Raw genomic sequence first — 19,759 nt, 5'->3', positions numbered from 1 at the left:
GGCACCTGGAGTGGGTATCATGACAAGAGTTCTGGCAGTGGGTACGAGGACTGGCCCAGGGCCAATCTAACAGTTCTTCATTTTCCCAAGAACCTTGAGTATACACATCAGAAAATCATGATTTGATTTATCAATTATTCTGATAAAATATAACTATTAGGATATGCAAAAATGAGTGACAACCTGCATTTTTTAGAAATAATAGTTGAGGTAATTGACATAATTCCATTTTAGAACAACCTACAAGCAGAGTCATAAAAACAACTAGCTCTTTGTTCAGCACACTGAACAAGCCTGTGTCATCCACTGCTACCGGGGCTCCCTGTGGTCTCCAGGGGCCACTCAGGTGGTCCCTCAAAGATTCTAACAGCCTGCAGACTCCATGCTTGAAGGCCTGAGGGTCACCTCAGACTTTAGGGCATCCATACTTTGGTCAGAAAGCTAGAAACTGGGGAGACGAAGGAGATAAACCAATCAAAATCTAATGCTGGAAAGAAACGTTATCGAGAACCTACAAATGTGAGCACATTTTATATCTTGAGTTGTTCTTTGAGGTGGATCTTATTACTGTTTTACAAAGCGGTAAAAGCTCCCTGACGTTAACTGACAGGCTAATAGGCGAAGAGCTGCAATTTGAATGGCCATCATCTGCCTCCCAGTCCAGTGCTCTTTTCACTGTGTCGTGAGGGACACCCCGACCCCAGTGGTTGCAGACCTCCCTCATTGTGTGCCTCTGATGTGTATTTAAATCTAATGATTTCACTTGTTGAACTGTTAGGTGCAGAACAATCTCTAATTTTCAGGGATGATCAGTGGAGCCCCAGTTCTTTGGTGGAAAGGAACTACTGTTCCAAAGACTGATGGGAGATGTAGCTATACTAATGGAATCATATATGATGTATATAATTAATACATAACACATAATATGTACAATAATATATAGTACTATTATACTTAATAATGAATTAATGAGGAGAATGGGAAAACATCATAGAGTGACTGGGGACACTTCTGTGCTTCCAAAAACCATATGGCAGTCTGTACCCCGGCATTTAAGAGCAGACAAAGTGGCTATAGTTGGAGGCTCCAGATCTACTCAGGGCAATGGTAAAGGGGCCTCCAAATGTTACTCACTGTTCGTCTTCCCAGGCCTCCTGGACACACTGATAGAAATGAACACAATCCTGGAAGACATCCAGAAATCTCTGGATATGTATTTAGAGACCAAGCGCCATATTTTCCCCCGCTTCTACTTCTTGTCCAATGATGACCTCCTGGAGATTCTGGGCCAGTCCCGCAACCCAGAGGCTGTGCAGCCTCACCTCAAAAAATGCTTCGACAACATCAAATTGCTGAGAATGCAGAAGGTCTATTAGGGTTGCCTGGATGGGAGGGAGGGCCCTGGAGGGGTGGTGACGTCAAGGTATTCAAGGCCTTGGGGCGGGGCGGGTGGGGGTACCATGCCCCCCAACAGGAGGGGGATGGAGTGATTCTGGATTATCTGGGACAGAACTTTTAGAATTGATAATGTAGAGGGGAGGGGGAGGAGCAGAAATCGCACTCAAAGGCCTCAAGCACCTTCAGTGCGGCTATGGCTACGGGCGAGTGGGCAGGCCAGGTCATCAACAGCTTCCTGTGTCTGCAGGTCGGGGGGCCCAGCAGCAAGCGGGAAGCGGTGGGAATGTTCTCAGGTGACGGCGAGTATGTCGATTTCCTCCACGTGGTGCTTCTAGAAGGGCCTGTGGAGGTGAGTTGTGGCGAGGGTCTAAGAAGCAAGCTGATTCTTCTAAGTTTGCTTGGCTCTGTGAGGAGAGAACATCTCTGAAGGGACATGAATCACTTTTTGCCCTTCCACCTGTCATTCCTAAACTCTAGCCTCTACCCTGAACCTGGAAGTCAGGCAATCTGTCCCCCCAGTCTCCATTGCCCCCAGGGACACAAGCCAGCAGCTGCCCAGCTCCTGCCTCTCTCCGGGGCCCGAAGCCCTGGAGTCCTGTGTCCTAAGCACCTTCCCCCCGGGGACTCCTGCCTGCTGGCCTGAGGCCGAGCCATCCTGTTCTCTCACCTCCCTTCAGTCCTGGCTTGGCGATGTGGAGCGGACCATGAGGGTGACCCTCCGGGACCTTCTCCGGAACTGCCGCCTGGCCCTCAAGAAGTTTCTTAACAAGAGGGACAAGTGGGTGAAGGAGTGGGCTGGCCAGGTGAGCCAGGGTCAGCAGGAATGCGGGAACAAGACGGGTAGAAAGGGAGTAGCCGACGTAAAGACAGAATCTTGAGTCACATGAAACACAGGTTTCTTGACCCCTGCTCTGGCCTGTGGCCCTGGGACCCTGTGTGCTGGACCCTGAGCTCCTGACCTTAGGCTTGTCCCTGTAACTTCAGAGCAGATTAGACGTATTGAGGGAGGAGAAGCACCTGGTCCATGAAGAAGCTGGGATCCAGGTGCTGGGCTGGGCGGGTGGCCAGGGACAGGGCTTTGGAATACAGCCTCCACCCGTGCCCCAGATGGTGATCACTGCCAGTCAGATCCAGTGGACGGCTGATGTCACCAAGTGCCTGCTGACAGCTAAGGAACAGGGAGACAAGAAAATCCTCAAAGTCATGAAGAAGAAGCAGGTAGGGAACCGTGCAAGGATTTAGAGTTGGAGGGAGGGAGGAGATAAATTGGAGTCAGAATTAGAGATGAACTAGTGGAAGTGGGTCAGAATGAGGGTGCTTTCTGGCAAGCGTCCAGGGAGGAAAGGTTGGAGGGATCAGAAGTGCATTTCCCTGTGCTGACTTTGGGGGTCAGGAGCTGCAGTGGGGGTGGGGTCAGCATCGGTGGGTGGGAGGGGAAGGAGGCTGGGATGGGGCGTGATTAGGGTTTGGTCACGTTGCGCGGTCCACCTTCTCCTCTGACACCTCATTCCACAGGTGTCAATACTGAATAAGTACTCAGAAGCTATCAGGGGGAACTTGACCAAGATCATGCGCCTTAAAATTGTGGCTCTGGTGACGATAGAAATTCACGCCCGGGACGTGTTGGAGAAGCTTTATAAGAGTGGCCTCATGGATGTCAATTCCTTTGACTGGCTCAGCCAATTGCGCTTCTACTGGGAGAAGGTGCGGCTGGGCCAGTGTTCCATTCTCGTGCCCTAACCCAGATCTTAGTGCTTCACTTCAATTCCTGCTCTCCAGATACAGTGATATCCTAACCCAAACCTTAGTCCCATCACAGCACCCTGTTCCGACTCTTAGCTGTCTCGAATCTGCCGAATCAGGTGTGGCAAATCACTTTTCCAGAGTGCCCACTCTGGGTGTCACCTGATTGGGACCCAGGAAGACTTCAGACAGCTGCTGCACTGGACTGGGGTGGACACGTGCAGCATGACACCCGGTCTCCATCTCGGCCATAAACCCTTTCTCCCTTCTAACTCTAAACTGAGTCCCCAGTCTTCTAACTGCAACCTCCCTGCCACCTCCAGCCTTCCTCTCAGCCATTGCTGCAGCTCCGACTCCTCCTCCAGGCCCACCTCTCTCTTACTCTGCCCTGTTTCTCCAGGATCTCGATGACTGTATGATCCGCCAGACCAACACACAATTCCAGTATGGTTATGAGTACTTGGGTAACTCTGGCCGGCTTGTCATCACTCCCCTGACAGACAGGTTGGCTGCGATAGTGGGGAGGTTAAACGGGGTGCTTGGGGTAGGGCAGCAAATGCTGGGCAAAGGCTTCCAGGAGTCCAGCTTGAGTCCTGCCTCCAATCCCCAGGTGTTACATGACCCTGACCACGGCACTGCACCTGCATCGAGGTGGATCCCCCAAAGGTCCTGCAGGCACGGGAAAGACCGAGACCGTCAAGGACCTGGGCAAGGCCCTTGGCCTCTATGTCATCGTGGTCAACTGCTCTGAAGGCCTGGACTATAAGTCCATGGGCCGGATGTACTCAGGCCTGGCCCAGGTCAGTATCCTGCCAGCCCATCCCCGAGGCCCCTGAAGTATCTTTCAGTTCCAGAAAATCAGCTGAAACCCAGATCTGGTTCAGTGCTTTGTTACTGACAAAACTGCATCACCACAGTTAGTTCTTACAACTAGGGAAGTCCCTGCACCTCCCTGAGCTTCACTTGGTGTATTACAAAACCAGAAGATGATGTAAGGATCAAATAAGAGGATGCACGTAAACCTGTGCACACCATAGGCCCTCAGCACTCACAAGCTCCCTACTCCAGTCTCTTTCCAACTCGCACCTTTTCTGGCATTCCCTGAGATCCTCCTTCTGGTCTGATGGGAAGTTCTAGCCAGAAACTGCAACGGCGCTACGCAGCCCCCTCCACTCCCCCACTCCCCCACCCGACACACACACATTTTGGAGGCTGCTGTTCCTATGCAGATATTTCAAGGAGGATGTGTTAGTCACAGATTCTAGTTTCTCCCAGTCTGGGGATACTTTTCTTGCTCCCAGCAACTCTGCCTCCCACCCTACAGACAGGCGCCTGGGGCTGCTTTGATGAGTTTAACCGCATCAACATTGAGGTGCTGTCGGTAGTGGCCCAGCAGATCCTGTCCATCCTCTCCGCCCTGGCTGCCGGCCTCACCCACTTTTATTTTGAGGGCTTTGAAATAAACCTGGTGTGGTCCTGTGGGATCTTCATCACCATGAATCCTGGTAAGGGCCTGGGGGTAGAGGGGGTTCCCAGTGGGGAGAACTGAGTGTCCAGGGCAAATAACTGTTCATCCTCCCCTCCCCTCTTACAGAACAGTGTATTTAGCCAAGTGAAATGTGGCTAAAGACAATAAAGCGTAAGAGAAAGATAAACAGATGACTTTTGGGGGAGAAGGGGAGGCAGGCTTACTGTTCTCCCTGAGGGGATTAATACTTGCTTATGTGCATATACATGGCCCTAGACTTTCAAGGTACTTAGAGCCATCTTCTTTCTTTGGACTGGCTCCCAGAGTTCTGGCCTCTCTGCCATCCCTTTCGCAGAACAAGAGAATCTCACCAGTGTGCAAGGCCTAGGGTCTCTCGTGACCGTTGCCTAAGAGCAGCTCTGGAGGAAAGATCGAGAAGAAAACAGGAAAGGGTTTCAATATTGAAAGTCTCAGAGAAACAACTGTGATTTCTATTAGGAAATACATGGAACTTGGAGAGATGGGCATTTGACGGCTCTGGGATTTGAGTCTGAAGCAGGGCCAGGCAGAAAGTAAGGGAAGGGCCAGAGGTAGGAAAGAAGAGCAAAGTGGTTGGTAGGGGAAGAGCCAGGGCCGAGGTGAGAAGGGAAGAGATCTTGGAGTTGGAGCTGGGGAGAGAGGTAGGGATGGAGCTAGGGATAGGGTAGTTGGTTGGGAAGTGGATCTTTGGGAAGCAGTTTGGATTCTGAATTAATGGCGCTGTTTTCCAGGCTATGCTGGCCGCACAGAGCTTCCTGATAATCTTAAATCCATGTTCCGTCCAATTGCCATGGTGGTGCCCGATTCTACTCTTATTGCAGAAATCATTCTCTTTGGGGAAGGCTTTGGTAACTGCAAGGTATTCTGATAATCTCTGGTCTCCAATTACTTTATTTCCCTTCCATGATTATTCCCTAGACTGAGGAACCCCCTGGAGGCCCCATAATCAGCTTATCCTACAAGGAATGTATATGACTGTCAGTAGGATATGAAGGCAGAAGGATCCAGAGGAGGGAGGTCTCCGCTCTATGATGTCACTAGTCCTTGCTGGCATGATCCCCAAGACCTTCTCGTTAGGGTTGTTCATAGAGCGCTGCCCGGCTGCTCCAAGTCCCGGGACCTAGCTTCTTCCATCTGTAACCGTCCCTAGATGAAGCAGAGGAATTCATGGGGAGATGGATTGTTTCCTTCTCTGTTTGTCCTCCAGATTCTGGCCAAGAAGGTGTACACACTGTACTCGCTGGCCGTGCAGCAGCTCTCCAGACAGGACCATTATGACTTTGGCCTACGTGCCCTCACCTCCCTCCTGCGCTACGCTGGCAAGAAGCGCCGCCTGCAGCCGGATCTGTCTGATGAAGAGGTGGATGGAGGACACGGCCCTTGGGTCTTAACCGCCATTGTCCCTGGTCATATGCACCGCCACTGAAGTTTGTCAGATCCTTACTTTCACTAGATTAGGACCCGCAGCCTTCTGCCCATCCCTGCATTTCCTGAGCTCCCCCTGTCGGATTGCTAAAGACTAGCTCAGATGTTTCCACTGTTCTTGGCTCCTGCCTCTCGCCCCTTCGGAGAGGAAAGGCCTTGTGTTCCTTTAGCCTGCCTCTCTATGTCTTCCCATTCAGGTCCTCCTGCTCTCGATGAGAGATATGAACATTGCCAAGCTAACCTCTGCCGACGTGCCGCTGTTCAATGCCATCGTGCAAGATCTGTTCCCCAGCATTGAGCTGCCTGTCATTGACTATGGCAAGGTATTTGTTCCTTAAGACTCTCCCTGACCTCATCTGTGAATGTGGACCTGGGAACAGGACACCTGGCTTCCAGGCCTCGTTCTGCCATTCACCAGCTGTCACCCACAAGCTGTGACCTTGAGCCCGACAGCTGGCCTCTCTTTGGGCTTCCTTATCAATAAACTGATACAGACCTCTTCCGACATTGTACTCTCTCACCCAGCTCACCCACTCAACTGCCTCTCCTCATCAGTTCCAAGACTCCATTGAGATCACTGACGCGCTGGCCTTTCTCCTTTCATTCCTTTCCCTCTCCTGTCCCGACTTCTCTTCTCATTCAGGGAGCTTTGAGGAGAGACCGCTATGTGTTTTATGTGAGAGAGCAGTGGAATGGAAGGGCCCAGAGGAGGAGAATTAGAAAGTATAGAAATTTTCTTCGCTGGCAGTATGTTAGTTCAGATACCCTGAATGATCCTTTCAATTGAAACCACGAAAATGTTGGCAAGGAAACTGCTCTCACTACTCCCACTTAACGTGAGGAAACTGAGGCCCAGAGAAAGAACTTGCTCAGGTTCACATAGCTGAAAGCTGGGTGCCCAGGCTGGCTGACTTTAGTGCCCAGTCTCTTGACTCTGCAACTGGCCAGCTTCCTCAGGACTGAACACTGCCAGGGTGCAAAGGGCCCTGGTGCCAATTTTTTTTCCTTTTTTCTTATTTACCTGGTGCCATTTTTAACAGTTTGAACATTTTCCTCCCAGGCATCAGGGAGCTTTTGAAAGTTCTTCCTTTACAAGCCTTACCCTTTTGTTTCCACTTCCTGTATTTGCCCTTCTCTCAGCTGCGGGAGACCATTGAGCAGGAGATTCGAGAGATGGGCCTGCAGACCACCCCGTTCACCCTCACCAAGGTTATCCAGCTGTATGAAACCAAGAACTCCCGCCACTCCACCATGATTGTGGGCTGCACGGGCAGCGGCAAGACGGCCTTATGGCGAATTCTTCAGTCTTCCTTGTCCTCCCTGTGCCGTGCTGGGGACCCCAACTTCAACATTGTCAGAGTATGGAGTTGGGACAGTGAAGCCACTGGCGGAGACTCGAGTAGCAGGAAGACAACGGAGGCTGGGGGAGAAAGGCATGGGTGTCAGGGAGTCAGAGCAGACCAGGAGTGGTGGCTGGGAGGAGATGAGCGAGACGGGACAAATACCTGGAAACAAAGGGAGATCTTGGGATTTGTGTCTGCCAGCTGCTCAAAAGCCCCTTCCCGTGTCTTTTTTAGGAGTTCCCTTTGAACCCTAAGGCATTGTCCCTAGGGGAGCTGTATGGGGAATATGACCTCAACACTAACGAATGGACAGATGGCATCCTGTCCAGTGTCATGCGGACGGCATGTGCAGGTACCCAAAGGATCATGGGGCGGGGAGAGCAGAGGCCTAAAGCATCTAAGGGAGTAGGCAGTCTGGGGATAGAAAGCAAAATTTTGGGGTAAAAATGCTTGAGGAATGCTGAGATACAAGGACACAACTGCTTGCATCTCCAGGGAGATGAATGTGGAGGGAGGGCTTGGTGAGAATGCTCTGGTTTCCTTACCACCCACCTTCTACCAAGACGAGAAACCGGATGAGAAGTGGATCCTTTTTGATGGCCCTGTGGACACGCTGTGGATTGAGAGCATGAACTCTGTCATGGACGACAACAAAGTGCTGACCCTCATCAATGGAGAGCGCATCGCAATGCCTGAGCAGGTGTGGGGCCGGGGTGGGGCTGCCGGGAAGAGCAAGGAAATCCTCAGAGAGGAGGTCCTAGAGGAATGCTGAGGAGGGGAATGCCTGGATTCAGGACAACCTGTGACTGGAGAAGAAATGCCTGTCTACCATGGATGGTGAGAACAACTGTATAGAAAAGAATTGTTCCCAGGATGCACTGTGTGGACTGAGGCAGCCTCATTGCCACTGACGTACAAGGGATGCCCTTCACTTGTGCACCCGGGGTTATAATTCACGGGCTGTGAAGCCCACTCTTTTCCACTTGCTCAAACAATGCAAGCAAGAGAGTGATTGTTCATAAGGATGACCTGGAATAAGCTCTAGTTTCTTTTAATGAGCAAATCATTTGTAAAGCTGAGGCCTTTATTCATCCTGCAACACATGGTACTCAGTAGACACTTGAGGGCATCAGAATTCTGGGTTTTTTTATTATTGAGGGAAAGAATGTTCTGACCAAATGTATCCTTAGGTGTCTCTCCTGTTCGAAGTGGAGAACTTGGCAGTGGCCTCTCCAGCCACTGTGTCTCGCTGTGGGATGGTGTACACTGACTATGCTGACCTCGGCTGGAAGCCCTATGTTCAGTCGTGGCTGGAGAAGAGGCCAAAGGTGTGAAGAGGATGGAGGAGAGGAAAGTAACCCGTGGGGCTTGGCAGGCACAAGGATAATACGGGGCCCTTGCTTATTCAACTATAGGTGGAGGTAGAGCCCCTTCATCGCATGTTTGAAAAGCTCATCAACAAGATGCTGACCTTCAAGAAGGACAACTGCAATGAGCTGGTGCCCGTCCCGGAATACAGTGGCATCATCTCGCTCTGCAAGCTGTACTCAGCCCTGGCCACGCCAGAGAACGGGGTGAGCAGGGACCAGGGCGGGATGGGCTCGTGAGTTCCCGGGACAACTTCAGGGAAACTGTCTGAGATGGAGCTGGAACATGAGGCTTGAGTGGAGCGGAGACGCCAAGGGGAGGCCTCACCCGCCAGCGCCACCGAGGCAGTGAGGCACGAGCATATTCGTGCGCATGCGCGATGGGAGGCCAAAGTGAGGGCTGTACGTCAGATACAGTGCACAGTGGGTCTCCCTGTCCTTTCCTACCCAAACCTGGAAGCTAAGGATAGTTTGTTTGGTTCCTAATTTCTTCATCCTTTCAAAAATTAAATATTAAGTCTTGTGAGGCCTTAGGATGTTGTTTCTGTTGGGAGGAGCTCCCAACCTAATCTGATGAAGCATTTTAGAAATTTTCAGATTAACTAATATTTAAGAAAATTTTTGTGTAGTTTAGAATTATGGAGTAAGGAACAGGCTTAAATACTTTTCTCTTGAGATTAAATCACTGCCTGGAGATGGTTCATATTGCTGTTTGTTTTTTTTTTTTTAATCATTCTTATTTTACTTTATTTTAAAAATTTAACTATAGTAGATTTTCAATATTTTGTTAGTTTCATGTGTACGGCTTCAGATTGTTTCCCATTATAGGTTAGAATAAGATATTGAATATAGTTACCTGTGGCTCATATTGTTTTAAAGGACATTGCCAGATAACTAAGGTATTAATGTAAAGTTATATAATAATTAAGGTCTTTAACAGTATGTGTCATTCCTGGTATGGTTAATATAAATTCAAACTGTGCAGGTGAACTTTCAAGGTGACATATGGGAAAAGGACAGTAACACAGTGTCAGTGGCACCTGAGTGCTGAGGATTGGCCGGGTAGGGGAAAGAACACTGGTGAACAAAGAGAGGAGGGCATCCTATGTAAAGAGAACAGCTTTTGCAAAAACACAGAGACACGGGCATCAGTCCTGGCCAGGCAGGGTGGGGTGAAGGGTGGTTTTTAACGTGCAGACCCTCTTTGGTGTAGCAGAGACCCCGAGAAGAGGATGGTGAGAAGTGCTGTGTGTTGGGGTGAGCTGGAAGAACAGACTAAGGATTTCATATTCAATATAGTAGATTCAGTATGGTAGAGTCTCCATACAATGTCCAACCATGTCTTTCTAACTCAGTAGAGAAGAAACTCAGGGAGACTGCTAGGCTACAGGATATTTCAGGTTTATCTAAACGTTTTGATTTAGGTTTATCGACAACCATATGGTTTTCCAAACAGAACCAGGAAGAGAGGGAACCTCTAAACCTTTGTGATGAGCTGCCAAAATAGATCCCTCCATCTCTTACAGATTTAGAGTATTTCCCCTTCTCATTTTCCACCCAGGTGAACCCAGCTGATGGTGAGAACTTTGTGTCCATGGTAGAGCTGACATTTGTGTTCAGCATGATCTGGTCTATGTGTGCCTCTGTGGATGAAGAGGGCCGCAAGAAGATCGACAGTTACCTCCGGGAGATTGAGGGCTCTTTCCCCAACAAGGTCAGGGCCCCCAAACCCAGCTGTCCTATTTTTCTGTTTTTCCAGAACCCACCTGTATCCCTGGTCCTTCGGCTCTTCTTGACCTTCAGCCTGCTGCCCACCTCTCTTTCTTCCACCCAGTGGTCTGCAAGCGCTTTTTCTGGGCAAGAGAAAGCCAAAGGGTGGCTTTGGTAACCCAACATACATTCCCTCTGCAGGACACAGTGTATGAGTATTTTGTGGACCCCAAGATTCGGAGTTGGACATCATTTGAGGATAAGCTCCCTAAGAGTTGGCGCTACCCTCCGAAGTGAGAGCTGGGCCTTGTTGGGGGCCGGGGGGGGGGTGGATTGGGCTTGGGGGCTACAGTTGGTGGGAGATGTGATAAGAGAGCAGGGGGCGCAAAAGTGGGCTGTAGAAAGAGAGAGTGGATCCCAGGGCAGAGATGACTTTGGGGTACAGGAAACAGGACAGGGTAGAGGAAATGGGAAAGTGTCCTTAAGGAGAATGCCCAACCCCCAGGCCCCACAGGAGGCAGGGTCGGTGATTAGAGAATGGTGATGTGGGAGGGAGATAAACACTGAGGGCCAGAATGAAGCAGGAGTTAGAAAGGAGTAGGCCGTGACCTTGAGACACAGTCCCTTTTCCTCCCCAGCTCCCCCTTCTATAAGATCATGGTGCCCACTGTCGACACTGTCCGCTACAACTACCTGGTGAGCGCCTTGGTGGCCAACCAGAACCCCGTCCTGCTGGTGGGTCCCGTGGGGACTGGAAAGACCTCCATTGCCCAGAGTGTCCTGCAGTCTTTGCCCTCCAGCCAGTGGTCAGTGCTCACCGTCAACATGTCTGCGCAGGTGTGTGGCAGGATCCGGGGGCCAGGCCACCAGCTCCCTGCTCTCAACCTGCCTCTGCTCTCCCTGGGGATCCAAGTGCCTGACCCTGTATTTTTTTGGGGGGACCCAAACATTCATTCTGTACCTTTTCCACCAGACCACATCCAATAATGTGCAGAGCATCATTGAGAGCAGGGTGGAGAAGCGAACCAAGGGCGTCTATGTGCCATTTGGGGGCAAAAGCATGATCACTTTTATGGATGACCTAAATATGCCAGCTAAGGACATGTTTGGGTCCCAGCCACCCCTGGAGCTGATTCGCCTCTGGATTGACTATGGCTTCTGGTATGATCGAACAAAGCAGACCATCAAGTACATTCGAGTAAGCATCCTGAGAATTTGTTCTTCAGGCCTCTGTTCCCTTTGATGATAGGTTCAGTCCCTGACCCTGCTGGGACCCCAGGAACCCCAGCATAAAAGCCTACAATCCTGTATGCCTCTCCACACAAACATGTGGCTCCCAAGCTATCAGTTCCTATTAGTAACTCTCCTCATTGACTCTGCCCTGTGCTTTGTGACCAAAGGAGTCTGTCCTCCAACTTCCACGCATTTTCCAGGCCTTTTCCACCTCACTCAGATGGCAATGCTGATGCCAGCCGGAACTGTCCATAACTCCCTCTCCAGGCCTCCCATTGTTTCAGACACCACCTCCAAGTATCAGTTCTCCGCTCCACATCCAGCATCCAGGCATCTCCCTTCAGTCCTGGCTTTTCTCCCGTGGGATTCTGAGCGTCTTGTCTGTTTCTTTTTCCTGAATCAATGGGCAGACATTCCAGCCTGATTTCTGGGGCACCCATCTATCTGGCACTCAGGGTCAAAAACTCACCTAATAATATATTCATGTTTCTGAGAAAGAACACACACATATACACAGACACATGTATGTATGTACATAATTAAATATTTTATAAATATTTATTGTATACAAATCTATTTATATAAATAAATAAATTTATTTTAAAAATAGAAAAAAAGAAAGTCTGGAAGACATAATCAAAGGTTTTTTTTTGTTATTTATTTTACATTGTCTTTTGGGGGGTAATTAGATTTATTTTTATTTATTCATTTTTTTTTAAACTGACGTACTGGGGATTGAACCCAGGACCTCATGCATGCTAAGCACGCACTCTGCCACTGAGCTATACCCTCCCCCTGTTTCTTTAACTTACCTTTATTTTCCAATTTGGGTAAGTGGATTATAACAATGAAATGAGAACAAATACATTACCTTAGTAATTCTATAAAAATGTCCTGAATCTCTGCCTTCTGTTCACCTTTCCATGCCCCTCTTCCTGTTTGTCCCTCCATCTCCTCTCCCTCCCATCTCCTCTCACATCCTCCCTATTTCTGGGCCCCCTCTCTTCCCCACCTGTCTCTCTGCCCCATCTCACCTTTCTCTCTAGGACATGTTCCTGATGGCTGCCATGGGCCCTCCTGGGGGTGGACGGACCGTCATCTCCCCAAGGCTGCAGAGTCGCTTCAACATCATCAACATGACCTTCCCCACGGTGCGGGCATCCTGGGGGCTGGGAGCGGGCTCTTGTAGAAGGCAGAACCACCCGTGTCCCGGAGAGTGAGAGGACAGGTCACAGAGGGGCTCAGGGGCCCATGGCCCCCAGGCAGAGTTGCATTCAGGGAGCTGCAATATATGGAGGGGAGCCACCCTCTGCAGGAGCCTTTGCTCCTGCTGAGCTTGGAGATCCACAGGATGCGAACTGGCAGGCGAGGCCTAACAGTCCCTGTGGGCAGACAGTGGGGCCCAGACAGACGAAGGAAGGTAGACCCTCCAGAGCAGAGAGCTGGGAGCTGACCAGGGCTGGGGGGAGGCGAGCAAGGCTCTCACGGGTGCCAAAACCCCTCAGAAATCAAGATAAATAATATTTTAAGGCAATATTTTTAAAAATCAATGCCAAAACTTCATAACGAATAAAACACCAAAATTTTAAGTAAGTGCAAGGTCAGTACAGTGCCGTGCTGAGCATATCAGAGCCGAGGCAGAAGGAAAGACCAACAGCAAGGATTTGAAATGTTGGTTTTTGTTCATTGTGAACAGCCTGCATTAATTTTGATTCCTAAGTATTGCACTAGAGCATTATTTCCCTTGATTTCTGAGTTTTTTTTGGAGCCCCCGTCCTCAATTCTGCCCCCAAGACGAGCGCTTTACTCCCCTACCCCTAGTCTCCGCCTTGGCTGAATGGCCAGGGGCCTGTGAAAATGAGTCCAGGGCCTGTTCCTAGGAGTCCCAGATCATCCGGATATTTGGTACCATGATCAATCAGAAGCTTCAGGACTTTGAGGAAGAGGTGAAGCCCATTGGGAATGTGGTGACTGTGGCCACCTTGGACGTGTACAACAGTGTGGTACAGCGTTTCCTGCCCACACCTGCCAAGATCCACTATCTCTTCAACCTTCGAGACATCTCCAAGGTGAAGCTCCGACTGACCTTGCCCCTTTGGCCCAGCACAGCCTCCTCGGAGGCATTCTCTTCTCCTCAAAGTCGGCTTTGGAGCTTGATAGCATCCCACACAACCCAGATCACCTCCATCCTAGAATGCTGCTTTCTCTAAAACTTCTGGAGCACCTCTCTCCCCTCCTTCCATCCCACTGGCTGCGCCTCTTCCCCAGGTGTTCCAGGGCATGCTGAGGGCCAACAAGGACTTCCATGATACTAAGTCCAGCATCACACGACTCTGGATCCACGAGTGTTTCAGGTGAGGTGCCTGTGCCCCCCAGATCCAGGCCTCCCCAAGCCCAAGCCTCACCCACCCTCCTCCAGCCATTCCCTTCCCTAGGGCCACTATCCTCTTCATTCCCAGATCTCACCCCATCTCCCTCCCAACAGAGTCTTCTCTGACCGACTGGTTGATGCGGCAGACATGGAAGCCTTCATGGGCATCATAAGTGACAAACTTGGCTCCTTCTTTGACCTCACGTTCCATAATCTTTGTCCCAACAAACGTCCTCCTATCTTTGGTGAGCTGGGAGCTGTGGCTCCCATAGGCTGGAGACTCTTAGGAGATGGGTTAGAAGGAGAGTTGGGGCACGGAGTACCTTTGGAGAAATCTCTGGAGGACCAGGCATTGAGCTCCGACCCCCTCTTCCCATGGCCCAGGGGACTTCCTGCGGGAGCCCAAGGTGTATGAAGACCTGACAGATCTGTCAGTGCTGAAGACAGCCATGGAGAATGCTCTCAATGAGTACAACCTGTCACCTGCTGTTGTGCCAATGCAGCTGGTGCTCTTCCGAGAGGCTGTTGAACACAGTGAGCCCTTCCCTCTCCCCTCCCCTCTCCAGCATCCCAATTGCAGGGTATTCCCAGGAAATAGGGATCTCTTCCCAATCACGTCAAGGAAGTTGCCTTCCTCCCTGACCCCTTGTGGGCCCTTGTGGTCAAGGGTGGGGCTCTTCCTTGATGGTGGTGTTTAATAAACATGGTGAGGTTAAAAGTTGACTTGCTACCAGGCCTCAGGCACTAACTTCTTCCCACACTTCTTTGTCCTTCTGCTGCAGTTTTGGGCATCCCAGTCCCCAGCTGAGGGCCTAGAGGTCCCCTGGGTTTGCTCAGCCGACTCATTATCCTCACCCCTCTGTCTCCCACCCTCCAGTCACACGGATTGTGCGGGTTATTGGACAGCCTCGGGGCAACATGCTCTTGGTGGGCATCGGGGGCAGCGGGCGCCAGAGTCTGGCCCGCTTGGCCTCGTCCATCTGCGAGTACATCACCTTCCAGATTGAGGTCACCAAATGTTATCGGAAGCAGGAGTTCCGAGACGGTAAGGCTGATTTCTGAGATGCAAGAGGGTTTGGGGCTGGGAGTGAAAAATCAGATGCCTGACTCCCTGTGAAGCCGGGTAGAGAGATGCTCCAGGCCCCTGTTGGGTATAAGCCGGTGTCATGTATGTGTCGCAGGCTGGGGGAGGGTTCCTGAATCTCAGAAGAGGAATAGGGACAGGATGGTGAATCTGAAGAGTCTGTCTGTGTCACCTGGCCCAGATATCAAGCGTCTGTTTCGCCAGGCTGGGGTAGAGCTCAAGGCCACGTCCTTCCTTTTCGTGGACACCCAGATTGCTGATGAATCATTCCTAGAGGACATTAACAACATCCTCAGCTCGGGCGAGGTCCCCAATCTCTACAAGACAGATGAATTTGAAGAGGTTCGATCCCTTCCACGCCCACTACCAGGTGGCTCTTTGACTTTCCCCACCAGCCCCTGAGGAAGTGTGATCCCAGAGGATGCTACTGTGGCACCCCCTCCATCCAGCCCCCATTAGATGGAAGAGCTGTTCTTCTTCAGCCTTCTGCCCTCGAGAGTCCCTATTGGGCGACGCTGCTTTAAAACCCACCCCTTGTCAGCCCAGCCTCCCCTGCTACCCCTCCCCGACCCAGTTCTACCACTGAACCCTCAGCCCTCTGCCTCTGCGTGGCTTCTGTGCAGATTCAGACACACATCATAGAACAGGCCCGGGCGGAGCAGGTGCCTGAGTCCTCGGACAGCCTCTTCGCCTACCTCATTGAGCGCGTGCGCAACAACCTGCACATCGTCCTCTGCCTCAGTCCCGTGGGCGACCCTTTCAGGTGACTCCCTTTACTGCCCTCTTCTCCCTCTGGGCCCTGCATCTGCTGGGGGGCCCTCATCCCCTCTTGGCCTCCTTGCTTTCTGAGTGTGAGACTCAAGACTCCTCAAGACTCAGGAATAGCGCTGGCCTCTCCAGCCCCACACACCCCATCTCCTTTCCTAGGCTGTACTTTCTTTCAGGAAGTTCCTGCTGACATGGGAGTCATCTGCTCCCTTTTGGTACAGCTAGATCGGTTTTTATTTTTTCCCCTTGGAAAGAGGTGGTGGTTTTTGATTTGTTTTTAAATGTTTAATTGTGGTACCAAAAAAACCACTTAAAATTTACCATTTTAATCATTTTTAAGTATACATCTCAGTAGCGTTAAGTATGTTCACATTGTTGTGCAACAGATCTCTAGAATATTCTCATCTTGCAAAACCATAACTCTATATTCATTAAACAACTCCCCATCTCCCCCACCACCCCCAGGCCCTGGCAATCACCTACTTTCTGTTTCTGTAAGTGACCACTCCAGCTACCTCGTAGAAATGGAATCGTACGATACTTGTTTTAGTGGGGCTGGCTTCTTTCACTTAGCATAACATCCTTGAGGTTCATCCATGTTGCAGCACAAGTCAGAAGTTCCTTCCTTTTCAGGACCGAATAATATTCCATTGGGTGTATACATCACATTTTGCTTATCCATTCTTGGGATGACTAGATTTTTAAGGGCATCAAGAAGGAGGAGGAGGACAGAGAACTTGTACAGAGAGGCAGTTTGGATTAGTGTTTTATTTATTTTTTTAATGTTTGTGGTTTATGGTGTATTTACTGTGCACCAGGCTCTGTGCTAAGCATTTCACAGGTGTCACCTCATTTGTTATTCCCATCTTAGAGATGAGGAAACTGATGTTCAAAAGGTTATATCACTTTCTCAAGATCCATACCTGGATAGTGTGGAACCAGGTCTTCCTTACCCCAGAACCTGCTTTTAGATCCTACACTGAACTGTCTTAGAGGGAGGAGCAGAATCTGTACAAGGAGATACAGGAGCACCAGGATGAGGTTTTTTAGGTTCTTGGGGAGCGGGTGGACCTGGGACAAAGCCTAAGGCTGGAGGCTGAGTCTGCAGATGGACTTAACTGCCTCTTGAAACCCTCGCCAGGAACTGGATCCGCCAGTACCCAGCCTTGGTGAACTGCACCTCCATCAACTGGTTCTCAGAGTGGCCCCGCGAAGCCCTGCTGGAGGTGGCTGAGAAGTACCTGGTGGGAGCAGACCTGGGGACTCAGGAGAATGTGAGTCCCTCCTCCCCATCTCTCCTCCCCCCGGCACCTCCCGCCCATTTCCGTTCACTGTCTGCCTTTACTCTTGCTCTGTCTCACATTCTTTGACCATTGGCCTCAGATCTACAGGAAAGTGGCCCAGATCTTCGTCACCATGCACTGGTCAGTGGCTCAGTATTCCCAGAAGATGCTGTTGGAACTTCGAAGACACAACTACGTCACACCCACCAACTACCTGGAACTTGTGTCTGGATATAAAAAGTACGACGAAGAGTAGGGGGCATGGAGGGCTAGGGAGCTTGGTGACTTTTGAGGGCAACTGGTGAAATGATGTAATGGAAACTCTTTGGGAGCTGGCCAAGGGGACCGGCTTGAGGACTAGGGTGCTGATGTGGAATGGCAGAGATGCAAGGGGTCTTGATTCTGCCCAGGAAGTTAATCACAGAGCGATAGGGTTTCCAGGGGTGTGTCCACCTCAGGGGCCTTCTGGCTGAGACTCTTCCCCTCACCTCTCTGTCTTTATCTCCTGGAATGATGTCTCTTTTCCCAACAACAGTACAACCATGACATTACATTATGGGGATATATGGCAATATATGTCCTCTTCTTTCTGCCTTTAACATTTTCTAGACTTTCCACCATTGCCAAGAATTATATATTCATTCATTAAAGTGTGTTGAGTGTCTTTTTATGTACATGACACAATAATAATTTGCTATGAAGGATGTAAGAGAAATGTAAAAAAAAAACCCTCATTTATTGGATTTAGTATTTTAATCAAGGTGAGAACAAAGCTATTTGTGATAATGATATCCAACTTATTCATTTAATATGTATTTTTGAGCACCTACACTGTGCCAGGCACTATTTTAGATACTTGTAATATATATGCCAGTTAACAAAATAAAATCCCTGCCTCCCCTGACTACATAGGCTTGTATCTTGTTTACTAGTCCCCGGTCACTATGCTAAACCCTTTGCATGCATTTTCTTGCTTAATCCAGAAAACAACCTTGCATTGATTTTTTTTTTTTTTGGCCTGTACAATGTTAAAACGTTTTAAATGAGTTGCCAACATTTAAAACTTGAGAGCCTTTAGAAAAATCCAGATTTCCATTCTCTCTTGAAAAATCAGAAATTGTGGCCATACTGAGCCCACATTCATTCTCAAATGGGGAAAAACAGGTTGGAGCCCAGGGATGGCCACCCCCTTGGGAGAGGTTTGTGTTTTCTGGTTCACTGAAGCCCCCGAGCCACTGCCCAGCAGGGAACAGTGGAAGATTCTCAAGTACGGAAGGGGTGTGATGGAAACGGCGGCTAGCAAGCTGATTCTGACAGTGGTGTGTAAAATACATTAGAGGGATGAGAGTCTGGAAGCAGGAAGACCAGTTGGGAGGCAGCTGGCAATGATCCAGGCAGGAAATGATAAAAATCTGACTAGGGTGCTGGTGGTGCTGGTGGTGGTGGCAACGGGCAGAAAGATGGGGACCAGAGCTGCGCCAGGAAGGGAGACTGTAAGGGCCTCTCCTTCTTGGGGGCCCAGCCTCCCCCGGCACCTGATCCTACTCTGTCCGCCAGGTTGCTGGCAGAGAAGCGGCAGGAGCTGCTGAACCAGGCCAATAAGCTGCGGACCGGGTTGTTTAAGATCGATGAAACCAGGGAAAAGGTGGAAGTGATGTCGCTGGAGCTGGAGGATGCCAAGAAAAAGGTTGCTGAGTTCCAGAAGCAGTGTGAGGAGTACCTGGTCATCATCGTGCAGCAGAAGCGGGAGGCGGATGAGCAGCAGAAGGTGCCCCCCCACAACGCCCCTTGCTGCCCCGCCCACCTGGCAGAGGCTTCCTGGTCCCCTCCAGTTATGGGGCAGGGGGTGGAGTTTCACGCCTCCTGTTTTCTTGAGCTTTCTCTTTTATTGTTATCACCACCACTGTCACCCCCACTTTTGCTCAAGGTGAAGAAGACAAGACCCTCATCTTCTTTTCATCCCTAGGCCGTCACCACCAATAGTGAGAAGATTGCAATCGAGGAAGTCAAGTGCCAGGCACTGGCTGACAATGCCCAGAAGGATCTAGAAGAGGCGTTGCCAGCCCTGGAAGAGGCCATGCGGGTATTGGACCGGAAGGGCTCAGGAAGGGACTGGGGCCGGCCTACTTTGTTCTCAAAGTCCCTGGGGAAGTGGGGAGCAGAGGGGTACTTCAGTTGGGTCCTGTTTCCATAAAGGACCTCTCTTGCCATCTGAGTTGACTTTGGCCCTGCTCCCCAAATTACTCCCTTTCCCCAGGCCCTGGAGTCTCTGAACAAGAAGGATATAGGAGAGATCAAGTCTTATGGACGGCCCCCTGCCCAAGTGGAGATAGTGTTGCAGGCAGTCATGATTCTTCGAGGCAACGAGCCCACCTGGGCAGAGGCCAAGAGGCAACTGGGTAAGCTAGGAAACCAAGAAGTAGTTAACACCAGTCCACCCAGCGTTCCTTAATCATCTGCTGGGCGGCAGGCACTCGGAGAGGCAGAGGTGGATGACGCATTGTCCCAACCCTCAAGAGCACAGAGC

The 19,759-nt window shown here is 50.3% G+C and overlaps 1 protein-coding gene across 2 annotated transcripts in view; it reads left to right on the top strand.

Moving 5' to 3' along the window:
- Positions 1-19,759, top strand: part of DNAH2 (dynein axonemal heavy chain 2) — an 81,578-nt gene that overhangs the window by 40,144 nt on the left and 21,675 nt on the right. For both annotated transcript variants that reach the window (XM_074342256.1, XM_074342255.1), the window contains 33 exons: positions 1,150-1,367; positions 1,646-1,747; positions 2,076-2,201; positions 2,506-2,616; positions 2,914-3,102; positions 3,542-3,645; positions 3,752-3,941; positions 4,466-4,646; positions 5,380-5,507; positions 5,856-6,008; positions 6,271-6,396; positions 7,214-7,432; positions 7,651-7,768; positions 7,980-8,116; positions 8,607-8,744; positions 8,832-8,990; positions 10,345-10,497; positions 10,695-10,786; positions 11,132-11,330; positions 11,467-11,691; positions 12,773-12,877; positions 13,607-13,795; positions 13,995-14,080; positions 14,212-14,342; positions 14,482-14,631; positions 14,975-15,142; positions 15,363-15,523; positions 15,805-15,944; positions 17,091-17,223; positions 17,333-17,472; positions 18,790-19,000; positions 19,199-19,315; positions 19,490-19,631. In XM_074342256.1, the coding sequence (XP_074198357.1) occupies positions 1,150-1,367; positions 1,646-1,747; positions 2,076-2,201; positions 2,506-2,616; positions 2,914-3,102; positions 3,542-3,645; positions 3,752-3,941; positions 4,466-4,646; positions 5,380-5,507; positions 5,856-6,008; positions 6,271-6,396; positions 7,214-7,432; positions 7,651-7,768; positions 7,980-8,116; positions 8,607-8,744; positions 8,832-8,990; positions 10,345-10,497; positions 10,695-10,786; positions 11,132-11,330; positions 11,467-11,691; positions 12,773-12,877; positions 13,607-13,795; positions 13,995-14,080; positions 14,212-14,342; positions 14,482-14,631; positions 14,975-15,142; positions 15,363-15,523; positions 15,805-15,944; positions 17,091-17,223; positions 17,333-17,472; positions 18,790-19,000; positions 19,199-19,315; positions 19,490-19,631 (4,941 nt within the window). The remainder of the gene's footprint in view (positions 1-1,149; positions 1,368-1,645; positions 1,748-2,075; positions 2,202-2,505; positions 2,617-2,913; positions 3,103-3,541; positions 3,646-3,751; positions 3,942-4,465; positions 4,647-5,379; positions 5,508-5,855; positions 6,009-6,270; positions 6,397-7,213; positions 7,433-7,650; positions 7,769-7,979; positions 8,117-8,606; positions 8,745-8,831; positions 8,991-10,344; positions 10,498-10,694; positions 10,787-11,131; positions 11,331-11,466; positions 11,692-12,772; positions 12,878-13,606; positions 13,796-13,994; positions 14,081-14,211; positions 14,343-14,481; positions 14,632-14,974; positions 15,143-15,362; positions 15,524-15,804; positions 15,945-17,090; positions 17,224-17,332; positions 17,473-18,789; positions 19,001-19,198; positions 19,316-19,489; positions 19,632-19,759) is intronic.

This window comes from Camelus bactrianus, chromosome 16 (assembly GCF_048773025.1).
Source record: "Camelus bactrianus isolate YW-2024 breed Bactrian camel chromosome 16, ASM4877302v1, whole genome shotgun sequence".
Classification (NCBI taxonomy): Eukaryota; Metazoa; Chordata; class Mammalia; order Artiodactyla; family Camelidae; genus Camelus; species Camelus bactrianus.
Note: the sequence above shows the minus strand (reverse complement) of the source record. Positions and strands in the feature narration are given on the sequence as shown.